The sequence below is a fragment of the Tachyglossus aculeatus genome, chromosome 14 (assembly GCF_015852505.1).
Source record: "Tachyglossus aculeatus isolate mTacAcu1 chromosome 14, mTacAcu1.pri, whole genome shotgun sequence".
Classification (NCBI taxonomy): Eukaryota; Metazoa; Chordata; class Mammalia; order Monotremata; family Tachyglossidae; genus Tachyglossus; species Tachyglossus aculeatus.
In genome coordinates this window covers 45818822-45841118 of record NC_052079.1, presented here as the reverse complement: position 1 = coordinate 45841118, position 22297 = coordinate 45818822, and the positions used below count along the sequence as shown (strand labels likewise).

The window sequence follows — 22297 nt, the reverse complement described above, 5'->3', positions numbered from 1 at the left end:
GGATCAGGGGGCTGACTCCTTGTTAGCTGCTTGCTACAGCTTTAGATTCATTCCAGCCAAGCAGCCTCTTGGATGTATTTACAAAGTAAATAAAGTAACAAAGTAAAGTAACAAAGTAAATAACAAAGTTAGCATTATCATAAATATTAATCCCCTAGGAAAGGGAAGCACCTCCTCCATTCTAGAGGGGGAAGCAGGCACAGTGGAAATGAAATAGGCACTAAGACTCGGGCCAAACAAAGTTTATATTTAGAATTCAATTCTGGGTCTCCCCCAGGGACAGTGGCTTGGTATCTTGTCCTTCCTCTTACTGCCTCACATCACCCATCATAATGCTTTCCATAGAGAAGCAGCGTGGCTCGGTGGAAAAGAGCACGGGGCTTTGGTGTCAGAGGTCGTGGGTTCAAATCCCGGCTCTGCCACTTGTCAGCTGTGTGACTTTGGGCAAGTCACTTCTCTGGGCCTCAGTTACCTCACCTGTAAAATGGGGATAAAGACTGTGAGCCCCACGTGGGACAACCTTGATCACCTTGTAACCTCCCCAGCGCTTAGAACAGTGCTTTGCACATAGTAAGCGCTTAATAAATGCCATTATTATTATTTACATAATGGCCATTTACTAGGGTTGACAGCTAAAATACAGGACTGCAGAAAGATGTGGCAACTTGGGAGAAGCAGCGCGGCTCAGTGGAAGGAGCCCGGGCTTGGGAGTCAGAGGTCATGGGTTCTAATCCCGGCTCCACCACATGTCTGCTGTGTGACTTTGGACAAGTCACTTAACTTCTCTGAACCTCCGTTACCCCATCTGTAAAAAGGGGATTAAGACTGAGCCCCACGTGGGACAACCTGATCTCCGTGTATCCCCCCCCCCAGCGCTTAGAACAGTGCCTTGCACATAACACTGAACAAATGCCATTATTATGATGATGATGATGATGACAAGATGTAAGCCAAACTCACCAATGCTGAAGCCCCTTTTGGTCCAGCACTGCTGGGCACTCTGCAGACCAGACTCTGCTCTGCACACAGTAAGCGCTCAATAAATACAACTGAATGAATGAATGAATGCGACAGCGTTAAAGCAAGAATACCATTTTGTAATTCTGCTTGGATTTAATTAATTAAACATGCCTGGCCTTTCTTTTCTTGAGTTTACAGGTAAGAGGCTCCTAATCCTTGCTTGTGCATTTATACTGAAGTCTACAGCCACACAAGAAGTTTGAAAACGTTGTTGTGCCTTAGTTCCCTCCACCATCAGATTTTTAAGACTACGGCCCTCCAAGGGTACGCACAAATTGAACGCTAGGCACTCATTTGGGTGGCATTTTGAAGTGCCTCAACAAGGTGAGTCAGGTTGGCCCCACAAGGAGAAATAAACTCCTTTATTACCATTATAACACCTCATGCTGAAAACGTAAATACTAAGGAGCCAGTCTCTTCAGATGCATCTCAGACCTGGTTACCGAAACGGAAGGCTAAAGTAATTCCCTGGCTAGTGATTAAGATTTCAGCTCAAGAATCTTCCCCAAAGTACCTTTCCATTCTGTGAATGGTCGCGACCACTGAAAGCACTTGACCTGGTCCTTCTAAAATCTGCAACTCCAGTTCTAGTCCAAACCAGGCCCTATTACTGACAAAGGAGAAAAAGGACAGGGTTTGTGTAGGTTGAGAAAAAGCAACAGCCGTTCTGGGGAGAGGGTGGTGGTGGTTTATCTCAAGGAAATTTTTCTTAATTTGATAGTCATCACCCCCACCCCTGAAAGTTAGTTGTACGTACATATATACAACCTGTATATATGTTTGTACATATTTATTACTCTATTTTACTTGTACATATCTATTCTATTTTATTTTGTTAGTATGTTTGGTTTTGTTCTCTGTCTCCCCCTTCTAGACTGTGAGCCCGCTGTTGGGTAGGGACTGTCTCTGTGTGTTGCCGACTTGTACGTCCCAAGCGCTTAGTACAGTGCTCTGCACACAGTAAGCGCTCAATAAATACGATTGATTGATTGATTGTATACCCAATATCAGTCTCTACCCAATATCTGCAGAGTGCTGTCTCACAACCATTCTCTGGCACACACAGTAGAGGCCAAAGAGAAGCTGTAATATCACTTTGGCCCATGTAGCATGTCGTGACTTTCGAACTGTTCATTTCCCTTGCTAGATTACATAATACTCCCACGGTATTCTTTCAGTATGTAAACTGGGCCCACCCATCCCCTCTTCACAGAAGCAGCATGGCTTAGTGGAAAGAGCCCGGGCTTGAGAGTCAGAGGACATGGGTTCTAATCCCAGCTCTGCCACTTGTCTGCTGTGTGACCTCAGGCAAGACACTTAACTTCTCGGTGCCTCAGTTACCTCACCTGTAAAAATGAGGATGAAGACTGTGAGCCCCACGTGGGACAACCTGATCACCTTGGATGGGTCTGCCCCAGCGCTTAAAACAGTGCTTGGCACATAGTAAGCGCTGAACAAATACCATCATTATTAACTATAATTGGTTTATATGCTCAATCCCACCTTCCTTTAGAAGTTCGTTGAGAGCTGAGCTGTGGTATTTGTTGAGGGCTTACTGTGTGCCAGTGTACTAAGCACTGGGGTGGATGCAAGCAAATTGGGTCAGACACAGTCCCAACGCCCAATTTACAGATGAGATGACCGAGGCGCACAGCAGAAAACTGGCAGAACCAGGATTCCCAGGCCTGTGCTTTATCCGTTACATCAAGCTGCTTCTCTAGCGACATTGTTAGCAGAAGCTGTAGTGCATTTGTAAATATATTTAGCATATATAGCAGTTTGGGATGTAATCGGTTAGTCCAAGGGGTTTAGCAAGGCAGTGGTCTCTGAATCAGGGAGACTTATGAGAGTAAAAGAAAGTCATATTTCATATCAGCATCTTTACCTGGTGCCAACCTCAAAGGGATGGAAGAATGTAGATCATTTGGCTTCCCTGCGATGAAGATGGCGCTTCTCATTCTGTCTCACGAGGGGAATCCATTATCCTGCTGTTTAGATCAAGAATCAGGTGAATTCATTATGACAAATGACTTCTAAACAGATTTCCCCTAATTGCAAATGCTGGTTAATCCAGCCTGTAACTTTACAAGGCAGTTCTCCCTCTCTCTGGATGCTTTGGTCCCTAGCTTTGTGCACAATTTATAGGACATACTGCAATTTCTCTGAGCACTAAAAACTATAGGAGGCGGGTTATTTTCTGAGATCACAGCATCAATTTCCAGGCACTGTACAAAGCACTGGGGCAGATTCAAAGACGACAGGTGGGACATGGACTGTGTCCCATGGGGAAGGGGGTGGGGGGAAGGGTGTCACCTCTTTAACCCCCATTTTCCAGATGAGGTAACTGAGGCACAGACAAGTGGCGGAGCTGGGATTAGAACCCAGATCCTCCGCCTCCCGGTTTCGTGCTCTTTTACACTAGGCAGTGACTTTTCACAATACTCAGCATGCATTAAAGTCAGGATCTCCAAACGCCCATGTTTCAAACATAAATAAAAAATAAAAGCAAGGCATAAGAAGAGATTTATTAGGATTCCATTGCTGTTTCTGAGTTCCTGCTGCTGCTGCTGCCGCTGGCAAGGGAACTGCCAGCAGGGGAATTTGTTGGATTGGTGGCGACCAGTCTCTCTCGACTTCCGAAAGCTTCATTCACTGCAAAATAAATACAAGATTAAGAAACTATCTAGTCAGAACAAGAGAGGCATAACAACATAATAATAATGATGGCATTTATTAAGCACTTACTATGTGCAAAGCACTGTTCTAAGCGCTGGGGAGGTTACAAGGTGATCAGGTTGTCCCACGGGGGGCTCCCAGTCTTCATCCCCATTTTACAGATGAGGTAACTGAGGCCCAGAGCAGTTAAATGACTTGCCCAAAGTCACGCAGCTGACCATTGTCGGAGCCGGGATTTGAACCCATGACCTCTGACTCCAAAGCCCGTGCTCTTTCCACTGAGCCATGCTGCTTCTCTAAGATATTCAGGGGTGGGAACGTGAGCCCAATTTTAGGGCTGTGGATCCCGCCCTCGCCCCCTCCATTTGAAGGCCTATCCTTTGAGAGTTAAAAGCAATCTTTACTAATACCCTAAAAAAACATTTTCAAACAGTAATTTCAAATGGGCAAGCAAAACACCATTTTACTCTGAAGCTAGATTCAAACTAGTTCATTAAAATCACTCCAACTCTGTTCTACTTAGATACCGTCCACCTCTGTCCTGGCCTGAAACCATCCATTCATTCATTCATTCAATCGTATTTATTGAGCGCTTACTGTGTGCAGAGCACTGTACTAAGCGCTTGGGAAGTACAAGTTGGCAACCTATAGAGACGGTCCCTGCCCAACAGTTCCCTAAAGTTGGCCCGGAAACATCAAAACTTAAGTCTCACTTTTAACAGTCTACGTGGAAAGGTGCCAAGCTGGGCCATTTTCAAAAGATTTACCAATTATCATAGCTTTCTCTTCCTGGGCAAATTCTAGGCCGGACAAGCTGAAGCAAGTTACAGCTCCTTCATTGGAGGCACTACACTACAGCCACCCCTTCCGTAAGCTTGGCAAATGTCGGCGGCAGACGGAATCCCGAGTTTTGTTTGGAGAACGCTTTACCTGCGGAGACCGTGCTTATATCCCAGACCCGCAGTCCTTCTCTCTGACCTCCAAAGGCATAAACAAACGGCAAGTCAGGGCAACAAGCCGCACAGAAGAGGACACCCTAAGGAAAATAAAAGCAGAATCAATCAAGCAATCAATCGTATTTATTGAGCGCTTACTGTGTGCAGAGCACTGTACTAAGCGCTTGTGAGCCCACTGTTGGGTAGGGACTGTCTCTTTATGTTGCCAACTTGTACTTCCCAAGCGCTTAGTGCAGTGCTCTGCACACAGTAAGCGCTCAATAAATACGATTGATTGATTGGGAAGTACAAGTTGGCAACATATAGAGACAGTCCCTACATAACAGTGGGCTCACAGTCTAGAAGGGGGAGACAGAGAACGAAACCAAACATAGTAACAAAATAAAATAAATAGAATAGATAGGTACAAGTAAAATAGAGAAATATGTACAAACACATATACATATATACAGGTACTGTGGGGAAGGGAAGGAGGTAAGACGGGGGGGATGGAGAGGGGGAGAGGAAGGAAAGGGCTCAGTCTGGGAATGCCAGATGTTTGATATTTCCAAACAGAACAAACGTTTCCAGAAACATACAGCGCTTCCCAGTCTGTCTCCAACTCCCTTCGCTTTAAACATTCCCAAATCCTTCCGTTCCCCGCTCCTGCCTTTATATATCTTTCCATTTCAACAAGCCCCTCAAATTACCGCTTTCAATTCTGTTTAAAAAGACAAACTCGTAGGAAGCATCAGTATGGGTCGGCACCCGGGATGTTCGAGAACAACTCATTTCTTCGTTACCACCATTTATTTGCCTGACACAGACATCCCAAGTTTCACCTGAACCTCTTCTGCTTATTAGATTGAAAGACACCATGAAGGCTGATGATGTTGGCTGAAAGTTGTAGATGCAGCCTGAAAGCAGAGCCAATTGGATTTTTATAGGACCTTTCTAATTCCGTAGTTCCACGATCTAGTTCTGGTTAGTGTACAACCCTTTACTGGCCCACAAAAACTCTCATGTATTATTATTATTATTAGAATTAGTAGTAAACAGGAAGCTTCCCTATTTAAAGGGTTTTCCTCTAACTTTTTTCTTTAATAAAGGATCCATGTTTACTGTGTTATCTGCAGAAGCTGTGTCAAGGGACACCCGATCCACCCTCTGCAGAACTGTGCAAAATGCACACTGAATGGGAGGAGAAAGCTTTAGAAATCACAACTTGGCAAGGATTAACTTGCCTTCAGAGTTAATCAGTTCTTGTACGGTTTTGAAAGCGTTGAGACAGTAAGGCCATTTGTCATCACTTATAATCAACCCTCTCTTTAATGAGGGTATAATTGGGATGTTTAGAAGGCCCATTAGGAATTTTGAAATCTAAGAACAACAATTTCACTTCCTCGACTATTACTTCCTTGGTTTCCAGTGCCTGCCTATTGGGTAGGAGGCTGGAAAAGGAAATGAACTGGTTCTCCATAATTCGAAAGGCACGTTTGCTGGCTTAAGCTAAAATCTGATGTGTGCCTCTGAAGACACCCAAACTATGCTAAAGTCAAATACTTCACTCCCTACCAGTTAGGTCAGCAATCTTCCTTCCCGGAATGGGGCTTTGGAAGACGACAAAAGGAGAGTCCCCGAGTCACGAACAGGAGATAAAACGTACCATTTTCATATCTCTCGAATGTACCAGGCTCGGCTTGTCTCCTAATATATCCCAAATCTTCACGTACTTGTCTGCGGACGAGGTCACAAGGCATCCTTTGATTTGGCTGCTGAGGTGGAGCCCTAGAAAATGAGATTAAATCTGCTTTCATTCATTCAATCGTATAGATTGAGCGCTTACTGTGTGCAGAGCACTGTATTAAGCGCTTGGGAAGTACAAATCGTCCACATACAGGGACGGTCCCTACCCAACAACGGGCTCACAGTCTAGAAGGGGGAGGCAGACAACAGAACAAAACAAGTAGATGGGCGTCAATACCATCAGAATAAATAGAATGATAGCTGTCAGTCGCTTAAAGCACTTTCAATACAGTGCATAAAGTCATCAAGGTGGAACTGGGGAGGAATAGAAGAGGGAGGGAAATTCGACAGAATCACTTTGGCTCACCGGACACTTCGTCGTCATGAGCCTTGAGTGTGAAAACCGGTTTATCCGCACGAGCATCCATGTTGTAGATAAAGCCATCTTCTGTGCTAGCCTGGAAAACAGGGCAGAGGGAATTGTCAGTCAGAACTGTCATCGCCGATCCTTCTATCAAGTTCCAGGGCCTTATAGAGAGAACTAACGGCTAGCTCATTCGCTTGCCTCCTTGGATACCCCCTTGAAATACAAATTTCCCTATTTCAACCGAAAGAGAAGCTCTCTATATTTTTTTCAATTATGAGGAACTGACTAGTCTATTGGATCATTTGGACAAACAAGCAGCATTTTCCCCCAGTTTTTGGCAAATCGACATGGTCACCAGTACACTCCCCTCCGAGGAGACCGGGCACAGATGGGGGTTGGGGGGCCTGCAGACACCCACGTGCACATACACATGTGTAGAGACGCATGCATGCACACACACACGGAAATGCCCAGACATCCGAATTGTGTGCACCCCCAGGGACAGGGACCATGTCTAATTCCACCCTGTGTATTCTTTCCAGGCTCTTAGTACAGTGCTCTGCACACACTATTCCTACTACAAAGAACGAGGCCTAAAGGGACCCACAGAGAACGTGGTGAGGCTGGGGAGGTCACGGAAGAGCCAATCAATCAATCAATCAATCAATCGTATTTATTGAGCGCTTACTATGTGCAGAGCACTGTACTAAGGGCTTGGGAAGTACAAATTGGCAACACATAGAGACAGTCCCTACCCAACAGTGGGCTCACAGTCTAAAAGGGGGAGACAGAGAACAGAACCAAACATACCAACAAAATAAAATAGGATAGAAATGTACAAGTAAAATAAATAAATAAATAAATAAATAGAGTAATAAATATGTACAACCATATATACATATATACAGGAGCTCTACCCCAGCTTCAATCAATCAATCAATCGCATTTATTGAGCGCTTACTGTGTGCAGAGCACTGTACTAAGCGCTTGGGAGGTACAAGCTGGCAACATATAGAGACAGTCCCTACCCAACAGCGGGCTCACAGTCTAGAAGGGGGAGACAGACAACAAAACCAAACATACCAACAAAATAAAATGAATAGAATAGATATGCACAAATAAAATAGAGTAATAAATATGTACAAACATATATACAGGTATATATACAGCTTCGGCTGCCAACATCCCCCACCCCCCCATCTAGCTGCAGGGGGACCAGCAGGCAGCCCCCAAAACATTCAAGGGTGCAGCACCACTGAGGTGGCAAGGGTGGGGGTTTGGGACAGAGACCACTCAACGAAGGAAAAGGGTGGAGAATGGTGCCAAGATCATCGTAATGATAATAATGATGGCATTTATTAAGCGCTTACTATACGCCAAGCACTGTTCTAAGCGCTGGAGAGGTTACAAGGTGATCAGGTTGTCCCATGGGGGGCTCACAGTCGATCCCCATTTTACAGATGAGGTACCTGAGGCCCAGAGAAGCGAAGTGACTTGCCCAAAGTCACAGCTGACAGTTGGCGGAGCCGGGATTTGAACCCCCGACCTCTGACTAGGGAGACACTTTCTGCCACTTTGTGGCAAGCAATAGGCTCAGTGGAAAGAGCCCGGGCTTTGGAGTCAGTGGTCACGGGTAGTGAGGGTAGGGTCACTTTCAGTAATTTTGGCTCAAAGGAAAAATGTTTATCTGGCTTTGAACACACCTTTGAAAAGTAAGAGGCTAGGTTATGCAAAGGTGCTTGGTAAGTTATTTCTCTGAAGGGATATTTTCAGCCATAAATACAGGCATATTTGCACTCAGTTGCTTTAGGAGTGTCTTATTGCAGTATATGCCCTGGCCAGCATCTTCACTGGCTCTGGCTCTCCCTCAGTTTCCCCTCACCCCGCCTCCGGAGTGGGTCACTGTATAAACACCTCGTCTTGTTGGCAATTGCAGACCAGGAGGGGGAAAGGGGCGAAGCCCAAGCCCTTACCAAAAAATTGCAAGGTGAAAAATGGTTCCAAGTCACTCTCTCGATCTGTCCGCTAAATCGCCACAACCGATGGCTTTCCCGGGGACTTCTGCAATCGTACAAAGCAGCAGACCTAGAAACGACCAATGAAAGGTGATTTTTAAGAGCTACCAGCTAATTCCCTTGCCAGTTATAGACTCATTATGATCTGGATGGAACACAATAAAACTGAAAGGATTTTTGACACAGATTCTGGAGTAAAAACTGACAAACTCACAGCAACGTGGAAGATTAGGGATCAGGGCCAATAACCCTCTGCTACAGATGCCCTGCCGCCACTCACTGAAACCTCGCAATCTCTTGTTTGAAAATACACAATATGGTGGAAAACCCCATGAAAACAGAAGGCTGAATTTCCCTTCTCCAAAAACCCCCAGGAGAGTTCAAAAGGAAAGAAAACCCATCCCTTCAAAGTATGTAAATATAAACCGCTGGCCCAGATTTTTGTCCAGCTGGTATTTCTGGTGAAGGTCCAAGAAGATCGAGGTAGAGATGCTACCGATGGTGACAACTTTCTTACTTATCATATGATCCTGAAAGAAGCGTCTGCGGCTCGAACGGATGGAACTGCAGGGTCTGGACCTAAAGGGAAAAGGCAGGGAGGGGGAAATGAAGCCTGGTGGTAGTCTCGACACTATTTAGAAGACTTGGTTTCTTGGTATTATAGCTGAGGGTTATGTAAATCATGCCCGATCTTTCGCAAACAGTGAATCTTTATTACACAATGAAGTCAGATTTCCAGCGAAAAGCGAGCTCCCAAATCACTCGTAGATGGAAAAACACAGGCTAGCACTAACAAAGCACTGTGATCCTCTCATCGATATGATGATCGGGGTTTAGCTGATACACGCTTAGGTTTCGGTGATGCGATCCAAATTCATTCAATTCAACCGTATTTAATGAGCGCTTATTGTGTGCAAAGCCCTGTCCTAAGTGCTTGTCAATGTAAACCGGTGTAAATCTCCCCCAGATTTTCAGGCCACTTCCCCACATCCAAAGAGACACCAGATCACAATACCTTGTCTGTGTGTAATGTCAGATTTGCTGCCGGTTTACCCAAAGACATATCCCATAAAATGATAGTGTTGTCTGCGGACGCACTTGCCAGCACGTTTCTGGGGAGAAGGGAAACGGCCCACGAGTGAGCTTTAAAATGATAACCAAAAAAGTGATATTTCTATTCTTCATAAATGAAATACATTAACACGAGCAATTTTACTTGGATATATTCCCTCTGCGAATTGGACTCTGAATCCCCATTCTAAACATTACAAAAATCCATTTAAAAGAACATACCACAGAATTGAACCATTACTAATACCAGTATTTTAACATAAAAAATCCAGTTATATACTGCAATAAGACATTCCTAAAGCAACTGAGGGCAAATATGCCTGTATTTATGGCTGAAAATATTCCTTCAGAGAAATAACTTACCAAGCACCTTTGCATAACCTAGCCTCTTACTTTTCAAAAGTATGTTCAAAGCCAGATAAACATTTCTCCTTTGAGCCAAAATTACTAAAAGTGACCCTACCCTCACTCTTTCTGTGAACAAAATGCTGAGCCATTACCAGGAAAGCTCAAGTTTTGGAAGCAAATGTTTTTAGGCCATTGGCATTTTAAATCTCTTTATTATTTTAGACTTCTTTCAGACTGTGAGCCCACTGTTGGGTAGGGACTGTCTCTATATGTTGCCAACTTGTACTTCCCAAGCGCTTAGTACAGTGCTCTGCACACAGTAAGTGCTCAATAAATATGATTGATTGATTATTATTGTTAATAATAATAATAATAAGAATACTTATTTAGCACTTACTGGGGTAACCAGCCAGACACAGTTCCTGTCATCCACTGGATTTACAGTCTGAATAGGAGGGAGAAGAGCTACTGAATTCTTACTTTTCAACTGAGGAAACTGAGGCAGAGAGGTAAACCGACTTTCTCAAGGTCACACAGCAGGCACTAGACATATCCTCTATATGCCAGATCATTAAAAAACTTGAGAGTTTTTTGAATGAATGAATGAAGTCTGGAAGGGAAATTGAAGCTGCTGTGAGCAGTGAGATTCCAGACTCCAAAAGAAAAGGAGAGAAGGTGATTTAGCAGCTGCTATTTAGACCCTTTCTGATAAGACGCCCTCTTTCCCATTCTCTGCCAGAGGTCAGAAAGGCCCTTTTGGTGCACTTAGATAAAAGTCGTGTCACAAAAGAAAGTATCACTGTATCTTGTACACTTACGCATTTAATAACGCCCCACTCGATCCCCTTTTAACAGAGGAGAAAATATCCACTTCTTGGGCAGTACCGTGAAAACTAGGTATCACATGATGATTATATGAGAAGCAGCGAGGCCTGGCGGAAAGACTACAGGCCTGGGGGTTAGAGGCCCTGTGTTCTAGTCCCGGTTCTGTCAAGTGTCTACTGTGTGACCTTGGGAAAGTCACTTAACTTCTCTGTGCCTCAGTTACCTCAGCTATAAAATGGGGTTTAAGTCCTACTCCCTTCTACTTAGACTGTGAGCCCCAGTGGGATGGGGACTGTGTCCAATCTGATTAACTTGTATCTTAGAACATTGCTTGGCATGAAGTAAGCACTTCAGTACCATGATAATTATCATTAACACTCCCAGGATGATATGGAGACTGAAGTAATAACTGCTAACTGCAGTTCAAATGCTCTACTTTACCTGATAAGCTTATTCCACGAAAGATCGAGAACTGCATCGGTATGTCCCTCTGGGGTCGCTTCTGCTGCGGCGCTCTGTAAACAGTGTCGGATTAAAATCAGAAGTTGCCAAAATTCACTCATTCATTCATTCAATCGTATTTATTGAGCGCTTACTGTGTGCAGAGCACTGTACTAAGCGCTTGGGAAGTACAAGTTGGCAACATATAGAGATGGTCCCTACCCAACAACGGGATCACAATCTAGAAGGGGGAGACAGACAACAAAACAAAACGTGTAGACGGGTGAAAACTGAATTGCTTCTAGAAAAATTCAAGCCTGGTCTTAATATTGTCTCAAAGAATTTGACAGAGTCTAGGTGAAACCCCTTACGGCTACTAGCAGCTAGAAGCAGTGTGGCTCAGGGGAAAGAGCCCGGGCTTTGGAGTCAGAAGTCATGGGTTCAAATCCCGGCTCCGCCACTTGTCAGCTGTGTGACTTTGGGCAAGTCCCTTAACTTCTCTGGACCTCAGTTACCTCAACTGGAAAATGGGGATTAAGACTGTGAGCCCCATGTGGGGCAACCTCATCACCTTGTAACCTCCCCAGCGCTTAGAACAGTGCTTTCACATAGTAAGCAATTAATGCCATTGTTATTATTATTACTCTTTTAAAAAAAAGAAAGCAACAAAAAACCCTCTTCATTTTTTCATCTTGAGAACAAACAGGGCAATGCCACCAGGATGCACAACTTGAAACCTTGGGTTTTGTAAATGCTCCTCACCATCAACTTTAAGGTGCTCAATTAGTTTTCTCCCCCTTTATCTTACACCCCCATTATACATGTTTTGCTCTTCTCAAGTCAACCTATTCACCAGGCCTTACTCTCTTCTCACTGCCGACTTCTTGCTCCCACCCATTCTCTTCTGGGAGACCACTGTTTTCTCCATCTTCAAGACCCTTGTGAAATCACAGGCCTGACCTGATTTATCTCCCCTACTACTGACATTTCAGCATCGCCTAAGCACTTGTAGACCAACACAGACATTGCACTTAAGTACATACCATTACAGTTCATCGCTTCTTCATACCTGTAATTTATTTTAGTGTCTGCCCCCCTGGATACACTGTAAACTTGAGGAATCGTGGCCTAATAACTCTTTTGTACTCTCTCAAGCACTTAGTACAGTGCTATGCAAACAGCAAGCGCTCAATAAGCACCACTGATTGACTGCCTTGATCCTTAAAAAAAACCCTCTAAAAAATGAGAGAAAAACTAGGCTAGATCAGGGTAACAGATTTAAGTTGGGCCAGAGGACTCAAGAAGGGACACCAAGGAATTATGAAAAAATGATGAGCAATTTTAGGAACTTGACTTGGTTGCAGTAACAGTCTGGAGACTAAGAGTAAAGATTACTCTATTTAGTTATTTTACTTGTACATATCTATTCTATTTATTTTATTTTGTTAGTATGTTTGGTTTTGGTCTCTGTCTCCCCCTTTTAGACTGTGAGCCCACTGTTGGGTAGGGACTGTCTCTATATGTTGCCAATTTGTACTTCCCAAGCGCTTAGTACAGTGCTCTGCACATAGTAAGCGCTCAATAAATACGATTGATGATGATGATGATAAAGGAGGCCCTGATATTTTGGTCCACATTAAAATGCCTTAAATGTTTTCCTCCAAATTTAGAGATTCTTCCTCTTGACACCACAGTAATAACTTCTCATTTACAAGCGCACTTTTGAAATGCATGGTAAATATATCTGAATATGCTCCTAACGTAAGTGAAGGCAATTCTAGTTGAACTGAATTTCACACGGACGAAATATTTCTCAGGTTTGCTGAGGTTCAGAGCGATGCAAGTTTCTTACGTTGTCTGGGACGGTGCGATGTGTGGAGGATGGATTCCACCCTAGAAAGGGCTGCTTCTCCTTTTGGAGAAAACAAAACTGCTACTATGGACTATGAAGACCCGCTGAGCATGGTCGAACGTCTAGGCTGCTAGAACTTATAACAACTCCCCAGCTCGCGAGTTCTCCAGAACTAGTTCCTATTTCCTCAACCTCTGTTATTTGTCAGGTTCCGATAACTATTTACTATTACGTACCTTCTTTCCTTTCTTTTTCTTCTTTTTCACTGATTTGGTCCCAAGGGTGAAGACCGGTTCTAAAGAATCCACTACGTCAAGGTCCCACACTTCAATCACAGGAGTCATGTTACCCACCGCAACATAATTTCCTACAAGAAGGGAGTAAAGATCGCTAGTACCTTTCATAAGCAAGAACACAGCACAGGTGATGCTTCTTCTTTTAGACTGCCCAGTGGTTCAGTGGTAGAATTCTTGCCTCCCACGCGGGAGACCCGGGTTCGATTCCCGGCCAATGCAGCTGAGTTTTTTTTTCCACACCCAACGAAACGTAATGGAAAATGTATTACATTCCCTCAATAATAACCATTCCCAACCGACAGGATGATGTTAATGTTGTCTAGTATACTATATAGTGTAATACCAAGTCCTTGGTAAAATGGTGAGCGCACAGTGAGCACTCAATAACTACGGTGAGAAGCAGCGTGGCTCAGTGGAAAGAGCCCAGGCTTTGGAGTCAGAGGTCACGGGTTCAAATCCCGGCTCCACCAACTGTCAGCTGGGTGACTTTGGGCAAGTCATTTAACTTCTCTGTGCCTCCGTTCCCTCATCTGTAAAATGGGAATGAAGACTGTGAGCCCCCTGTGGGACAACCTGATCACCTTGTTACCTCCCCAGCACATAGAACAGTGCTTTGCACATAGTAAGTGCTTAACAAATGCAATCATTATTATTATTATTCAGGTCTGGCTTGGAGGTGACCCATTCCCCAAGAGCAGGCGGGGCCATGGTGGGCTGTGCAGCTCCTAGAGGTCCCATGGAGCTGTAGACCTGTAGCTCTCTCCAGATCTATGGGGCCAAAGGAGAAGCGGCGGGGAGGAGGTTGCTCTGCCACTGACCCAATCAATCCCTGTCCTATGCCATTTCCCCCAGACCCCAGAGCCACAAAACAAGCAGGTGCATCTGCTGCAGCCTCTAGGTCTTCATCTGGGTCCCCCGCGAAACTCCACTAATCTCCAAGGGAGACCCAAGAAACTGCCAGTTTCTCCTCCTACTTCTGCCAATCGCACAAGACGTTAAGGAAGAAAGGAGCCCTTGGGAATTTCTAGAACAGTAGGGCAGGTCCTTCAGGGCTCCCGCAGTCCACTTGTGACCCATTTGCAGTAACTGGGAATTACTTTATGACTGGAGATCTTGTATGGGCTCATCTTTGGAGAAGAGCCGTTTCTATGATCAGACGAAAAGACTCCATTATCACTGCTCATCACTAATCCTTTGCTCGGCTGATAATAACAGCCTCCTTCTACCCTAATTTTCAGCTGTGCTTCAAAACTCCTAACGAAGGGTACTGACTCCCCAAAGGAACATACACAACCAATTAGTGAAAACAATTTTCTAAACAGAAATTACCATTTGGAAGCTTTTTAAGTTCTCTCGCTGACTTGAAGAGATTTTCCCAACCAAGCAAAAGGCATATTTTAAGAAGCTATTGCAAAGACTAAACAGGCAAGATCACTGGATTAAGTGGGGCCAAATAAGTATGTCAGGGTGGATAACCAAACTAAAGAGATGGCACAGACAGACAACCGGTTTGCTTCATATGACACAAAATAACCTTGGTTCAGAAAATTCACATTCAGATAGTTGACTTTTTGCAGTAGATGGCCACTCCAAGATATAAACCTTAGTGAGTAAAGGTAACCTGAACAATAACAGTAGTATTTTTCAAAACACTCAAAGAGGACACATGGCTTGAAGGTTTAGGGAAGTGACAGAGCTGTTTAAAATTTTTCTACCCTGGGTAACCTAAGTCCACTCTTTCAAACAGTGTACGTTTCCCATTACCAGTGGTCTCATCTGGGCTGGGATCAAAGTTCAGCCACTCCACACTAAGCGGATATGCAGACAGGAGAATATCATGATGCACATAAAAAGAATCTTCTTCTCGATTATAAACTGAAAGAGAATTCAAAAAAAGAATTATTCCAACATAAAATACCTGAAAGGTAAATACAGAGAAATCGAACCTCTCTGATCAGCATTCGGGGATATAATAATCTACAGCCTCAGAAGTCCAAAACGCTTGGGGCTTGCACTTTCAATTTTCAATATTTTCTGATGAGTGCACAGGTGAGTGGGGGAAAAGGAAAAGACAGAAGGAAGTGACCATTAAGGGCTGCTCTGGAGAGGGGCAGGCCCACAGATACATTGAGCAAAAAACTGAGCAAGTTCTTAGCAAACGGGGGAGTAAAAGGAGGAGGAAAGGCAGGCCCAAGATTTTCAACGTCTGCACTGCAGTTGCACAAGGCAATCAACAGCATTTACTGAGTACCTACTGTGTGCAGAGAACTGTACTAAGTGCTCGGGAGGATACTGCAATGAAGTACTTGTTCCTTCAAAGTGAAAAAATATTATCTGACCGCAGTAAAAGAGGATCACATGGTCTTCAGTGTAAAACTATGGATCCCTTCCAGATCAATTGGGAGCTAATATACTCAGCACGTCCCCGGGGAAGGCAGAATGAGAGTGTAAAGACATTCCTTCTACCCAAATCAATCATAAAGACTCTGACAGGAACGCTACTCAATATAAAGAAATTGTGATTTCTTTTACAACACAGTAACTGAACATTGACCTTTTTAAAAACATAATTCATCATAAGAATCTGAGGACTATTTATTCTTTATGGCATGTACTGATATATTGAATTGAAGTTATAAGATTTACTTTAAAAATTCCTGCCAGTTGCCATAGCATTCCTGGATTTGCTAAAAAGGTTTGCTTACCGTGAATTTCTAAATTGCACTGGTCCTGTTCGGCCCTCCCACAAACTATGAGATTGTCACTGGGTTTTATCAAAAAGTCTTCATTTTCGTATTGCTCCTAATGTGAGGAACAGGAAAACGAAAAGGAATTTTACCAAGAAAAACAGTGCTTAGAACAGTGTTTGACCCGTAGAAGGGTTTAATAAATACCACTATAATGTACAAAATGCCTAGACATTCCAAGGTAGAAACATTTCAATACTTACGGTATCTTTAATAGTAACGTAAGGATCGTGTTCATTACTTCCATAGACAGTAAGACCCAAGAGAGATTCTCCAAGAGTCACTGCATCTAGAACGAGAATTTAATAAAACAACAGCATAAACACTTTAGTCATTTCTACAGAGGTTGGTAGAGATATTTTACAATGCATTTAGGGGAAATTCATAGTGTTTAGAAGATGGGCCGAAACTTTCTTCCCCTTTCTATTTACTAAGATGCAAGGCATTCTGTGTGACTCCGCTATACCTTCTGCTTTACAAAAATGCACTTTGACTACCTTTGTCTAAGGAGATGAAACGCAAGATACAGGTCAGTTACCCATTGGGTGCCGGGAAAAAATAACTAAGCCATGAAAACCAGACGGGGGGGGGTCCCAAGGATTTCTCAGGATGATCTCAATTATTGGAGTTGATACGTTAGAGGAAACATTCATATTACCAGGGTCGTCCTCTTCGTCGTATTTATCCAATTCATATTCGGCGAGTTCATCATCATCCAGCTTCTTGTCTCGCTCCGGGTCCCCATCTTCCGGACACGGTTCGGCTGTCTGATCCCGAACGGGCGCCCCATCCATTCCGTCCTCTGCTCCATCACCCACCTCTTCTTCATCGCTACCGCCGACATCTCCTCTGCATAAAAGAAAAGTTCGCCGCCGATGGTGAAAAGAACTGCTTCAAATTCTGCCGATCACATTCCTGCCAGTGAAAACTTGAGAACTTACTGAATCTTCTCCCTTGCTTCTGCAATGAGACGCTTTAATTCTTCTTTACTTAGCTCTACCTATGAAGAAATCGAATATTTCCACGGTTAGGGAAGCAGATGGACGCGATGCTTTCAGGAAGCTCTAATTCAGAGAGAACGAATAGACCGTGAGATGGTGAAGGGATGAGAAGCAGCGTGGCTCAGTGGAAAGAGCCCGGGGCTTGGGAGTCAGAGGTCCTGGGTTCTAATCCCGGCTGTGTGACTTTGGGCAAGTCACTTCACTTCTTTGTGCCTCAGTGGCCTCATCTGGAAAATGGGGATTAAGACTGTGAGCCCCACGTGGGATAATCTGATCGCCTTGTATCCTCCCAGAGTGGAGAACGGTGCTTTACACATAGCAACCGCTAACAAATACCGTTATTATTATTATTATTGAGAGATGGAAGACGAGTCAGCGAGAGAAACTGAGAGGTGGTGGGAGACGTAGGATGAGAACAGGGAAAGAATCGCATAAGTGGGGAGAAGGGGGTCAAAGGCAGCCCAGGGGCCGGGGAGGATAAAGGCCGAATTGAGCATGTAGTAAGTGCTTAATAAATGCCATCATTATTATTATTATTATTATTATTATTGCTGCGTGACTTGGTCGACAGAGCACGAGCCTGGGCGTCTGAAGGGGCTGGGTTCAAATCCCAGCCCCGCCACTCTCTGCTGTGGGACCTCGAGCAAGTCACTTCACTTCTCTGTGCCTCGGGTCCCTCATCAGGAAAATGGGGATTAAGACTGAGAGCCCCGCGTGGGACAACTTCATTGCCTTTTAATAATAATGGCATTTATTTAGAGCTTACTACGTGCCAAGCAGTGTTCTAAGCGCTGGGGGAGAATCAAGGCAATGAGGTTGTCCCACGTGGGGCTCACAGTCTTCATCCCCATTTCACAGATAAGGTCACTGAGGCACAGAGAAGTGAAGTGACTTGCCCAAGGTCACATAGCAGACAGGTGGCGGAGCCGGGATGAGAAGAGCCCAGACTTGGGAGTCAGAGGTTGTGGGTTCTAATTCCGGCTCTGCCAATTGTCGGCTCTGTGACTTTGGGCAAGTCACTTCACTTCTGTGCCTCAGTGACCTCATCTGTAAAATAGGGATGAAGACTGGGAGCCCCCCATGGGACAACCTGAACACCTTGTAACCTCCCCAGCGCTTAGAACAGTGCTTTGCACATAGTAAGCGCTTAACAAATGCCATTATTAATATTATTTATTCTCTGGACCTCAGTTCCCTCATCTGTCAAATGGGGATGAAGACTGTGAGCCCCCTGAGGGACAACCTCATCACCTTGTAACCTCCCCAGTGCTTAGAACAGTGCTTGGCACATAGTAAGCGCTTAATCAATGGCATCATTATTATTAGCGCGGTGCTCAACACACAGTTGGCGCTCCGGAAGTCAATCAATCGTATTTATTGAGCGCTTACTGTGTGCAGAGCACTGTACTAAACTCTTGGGAAGGACAAGTTGGCAACATCTAGAGATGGTCCCTACCCAACAGCAGGCTCACAGTCTAGAAGGGGGAGGCCGACAACAAAACAAAACGTATTAACAAAATAAAATAAATAGAATGCATATGTACAAGTCAAATTAATAAATGCTATCATTATTAATCTCTGGGCCTCAGTTCCCTCATCTGTCAAATGGGGATGAAGACTGTGAGCCCCCTGAGGGACAACCTCATCACCTTGTAACTCCCCAGCACTTAGAACAGTACTTGGCACATAGTAAGCGTTTAATCAATGGCATCATTATTATCAGCGCGGTGCTCAGCACACAGTCGGCGCTCCGGAAGCCAATCAATTGTATTTGTTGAGTGCTTACTGTGTGCACAGCACTGTACTAGGCGCTTGGGAAGGACAAGCTGGCAACATATGGAGACGGTCCCTACCCAACAGCGGGCTCACAGTCTAGAAGGGGGAGACGGAGAACAAAACCAAACATACTAACAACATAAAATCAATAGAATAAATAAAGTCAATCAACCAATTGTATTTATTGAGCGCTTACTGTGTGCAGAGCACTGGACTAAGCGCTTGGGAAGTACAAGTTGGCAACATATGGAGACGGTCCCTACCCAACAGCGGGCTCACAGTCTAGAAGGGGGAGACGGAGAACAAAACCAAACATATTAACAACATAAAATCAATAGAATAAATAAAGTCAATCAACCAATTGTATTTATTGAGCGCTTACTGTGTGCAGAGCACTGGACTAAGCGCTTGGGAAGGACAAGTTGGCAACATATAGAGACAGTCCCTACCCAACAGCGGGCTCACAGTCTAGAAGGGGGAGACGGAGAACAAAACCAAACATATTAACAACATAAAATCAATAGAATAAATAAAGTCAATCAACCAATTGTATTTATTGAGCGCTTACTGTGTGCAGAGCACTGGACTAAGCGCTTGGGAAGGACAAGTTGGCAACATATAGAGACAGTCCCTACCCAACAGCGGGCTCACAGTCTAGAAGGGGGAGTCGGAGAACAAAACCAAACATATTAACAACATAAAATCAATAGAATAAAGTCAATCAACCAATTGTATTTACTGAGCGCTTACTGTGTGCAGAGCACTGGACTAAGCGCTTGGGAAGGACAAGTTGGCAACCTCTGGAGACGGTCCCTACCCAACTGTGGGCTCACAGTCTAGAGGGGGAGACAGAGAACAAAACCAAACATATTAACAACATAAAATCAATAGAATAAATAAATAAAGTCAATCAACCAATCGTATTTATTGAGTGCTTACTGTGTGCAGAGCACTGGACTAAGCGCTTGGGAAGGACAAGTTGGCAACCTCTGGAGACGGTCCCTACCCAACAGTGGGCTCACTGTCTAGAGGGGGAAGACAGACAACAAAACAAACCATATTAACAACATAAAATCAATAGAATAAAGTCAATCAATCGTATTTATTGAGCGCTTACTGTGTGCAGAGCACTGGACTAAGCGCTTGGGAAGGACAAGTTGGCAACATCTGGAGACGGTCCCTACCCAACAGTGGGCTCACAGTCTAGAGGGGGAAGACAGACAACAAAACAAAACATATTAACAACATAAAATCAATAGAATAAAGTCAATCAATCGTATTTATTGAGCACTTACTGTGTGCAGAGCACTGGACTAAGCGCTTGGGAAGTCCAAGTTGGCAACATCTAGAGACGGTCCCTACCCAACGCCATCATCAATCGTATTTATTGAGTGCTTACTGTGTGCAGAGCACTGGACTAAGCGCTTGGGAAGTCCAAGTCGGCAACATATAGAGACGGTCCCTGCCCAACAGTGGGCTCACAGTCTAAAAGGGGGAGACAGAGAACAAAACCAAACATACTAACAAAATAAAATAAATAGAACAGATATGTACAAGTAAAATAAATAAATAGAGTAATAAATATATACAAACATATCTACATATAGACAGGTGCTGTGGGGAAGGGAAGGAGGTAAGATGGGGGGGGATGGAGAGGGCCCCCGGGCCTGGAATGCCCCCAATCCCTCTGCCCATCCGCCAGGCTCGCTCTCTTCCTCCCTTCAAGGCCCTGCTGAGAGCTCACCTCCTCCAGGAGGCCTTCCCAGACTGAGCCCCTTCCTTCCTCTCCCCCTCGTCCCCCCCTCCATCCCCCCCATCTTACCTCCTTCCCTTCCCCACAGCACCTGTCTATATGGATATATGTTTGTACATATTTTTTACTCTATTTATTTTACTTGTCCATATCTATTCTATTTATTTTATTTTGTTAGTATGTCTGGTTTTGTTCTCTGTCTCCCCCTTTTAGACTGTGAGCCCACTGTTGGGCAGGGACTGTCTCTGTATGTTGCCAATTTGTACTTCCCAAGCGCTTAGTCCAGTGCTCTGCACATAGTGAGCGCTCAATAAATACGATTGATGATGATGATGTTTGATGTTTGGTTCTGTTCTCCGTCTCCCCCTTTTAGACTGTGAGCCCACTGTTGGGTAGGGACTGTCTCTATGTGATGCCAACTTGGACTTCCCAAGCGCTTAGTACAGTGCTCTGCACATAGTAAGCGCTCAATAAATACGACTGATTGATTGATTGATTGATTGATGATGCGCAGATTGATCGGTAGCCACTGGAGATTTCTGAGGAGGGGAGTGATACGCCCACAGCGTTTCTGGACAAACTGAACGACGGGCTGAGGGGCTGAGGGGAGCGGGGGCGGCGCGGCCTGACCTTGTCCGGCGTCTCCTTGGCAACGCCGCGGCGGACCCAACTGACGCACGTCACCTGCCGGCTGCGCTCCATGCCGCCACGCGCCGAGCGCCTCGCGCCCTAAGGACCCCCCTGCGGCGCGCCCCTGATGACGTGGCGGGCCCCGATTGGAGCGACGGCGTGACGTCACTCGCGCGCGCCGTTGCGGGCGGAGCCCGGAAGCCGCGGCTGAGGAGGCCCCCGCCCCCTGACCTTTGACCCCGGCCGCCCTCACAGCCCGGGCTGGGGACTCTGAGGTCCTGGGTTCTAATCCCGCCTCTGCCCCTTGGCATTCACTCAATCCATAAATGAGGATGGCATTTGGTATAGCGCTTACTATGTGCAAAGCACTGTTCTAAGCGCTGGGGGGGATACAAGGTGATCAAGTTGTCAGTCAATCAATCATATTTATTGAGCGCTTACTCTGTGCAGAGCACTGTACTAAGTTGTCCCACGTGGGGCTCACAGTCTTCATCCCCGTTTTTACAGATGAGGGAACTGAGGCTCAGAGAAGTGAAGTGACTTGCCCAAGGTCACACAGCAGACTTGTGGTGGAGCCGGGATTCGAACCCATGACCTCTGACTCCAAAGCCCAGGCTCTTTCCACTGAGCCACGCTGCTTCTCTCATTCAGTCGTATTGATTGAGCGCTTACTGCATGCAATCAATCAATCGTATTTACTGAGCGCTTACTGTGTGCAGAGCACTGTACTAAGCACTTGGGAAGTACAAGTTGGCAACATAGAGAGACGGTCCCTATTGATTGAGCACTTACCGTGTG

At 44.9% G+C, this 22297-nt stretch overlaps 1 protein-coding gene across 1 annotated transcript; it reads right to left on the bottom strand.

Annotated features, from left to right (window-relative positions):
- Positions 1–3513: 3513 nt before the first annotated feature.
- On the bottom strand, positions 3514–21584 carry PWP1 (PWP1 homolog, endonuclein). The gene is made up of 15 exons (XM_038756367.1): positions 21500–21584; positions 17281–17339; positions 16998–17188; positions 16543–16628; positions 16298–16394; positions 15357–15467; positions 13533–13663; positions 11445–11518; positions 9775–9871; positions 9277–9338; positions 8718–8829; positions 6745–6835; positions 6298–6419; positions 4627–4732; positions 3514–3672 (listed from the first exon to the last, which is right to left on the bottom strand). Exons 1-15 carry the CDS (start codon positions 21569–21571, stop codon positions 3548–3550), a joined length of 1536 nt encoding a protein of 511 aa, XP_038612295.1. The 5' UTR covers positions 21572–21584; the 3' UTR covers positions 3514–3547.
- Between the last annotated feature and the right edge of the window lie 713 nt (positions 21585–22297).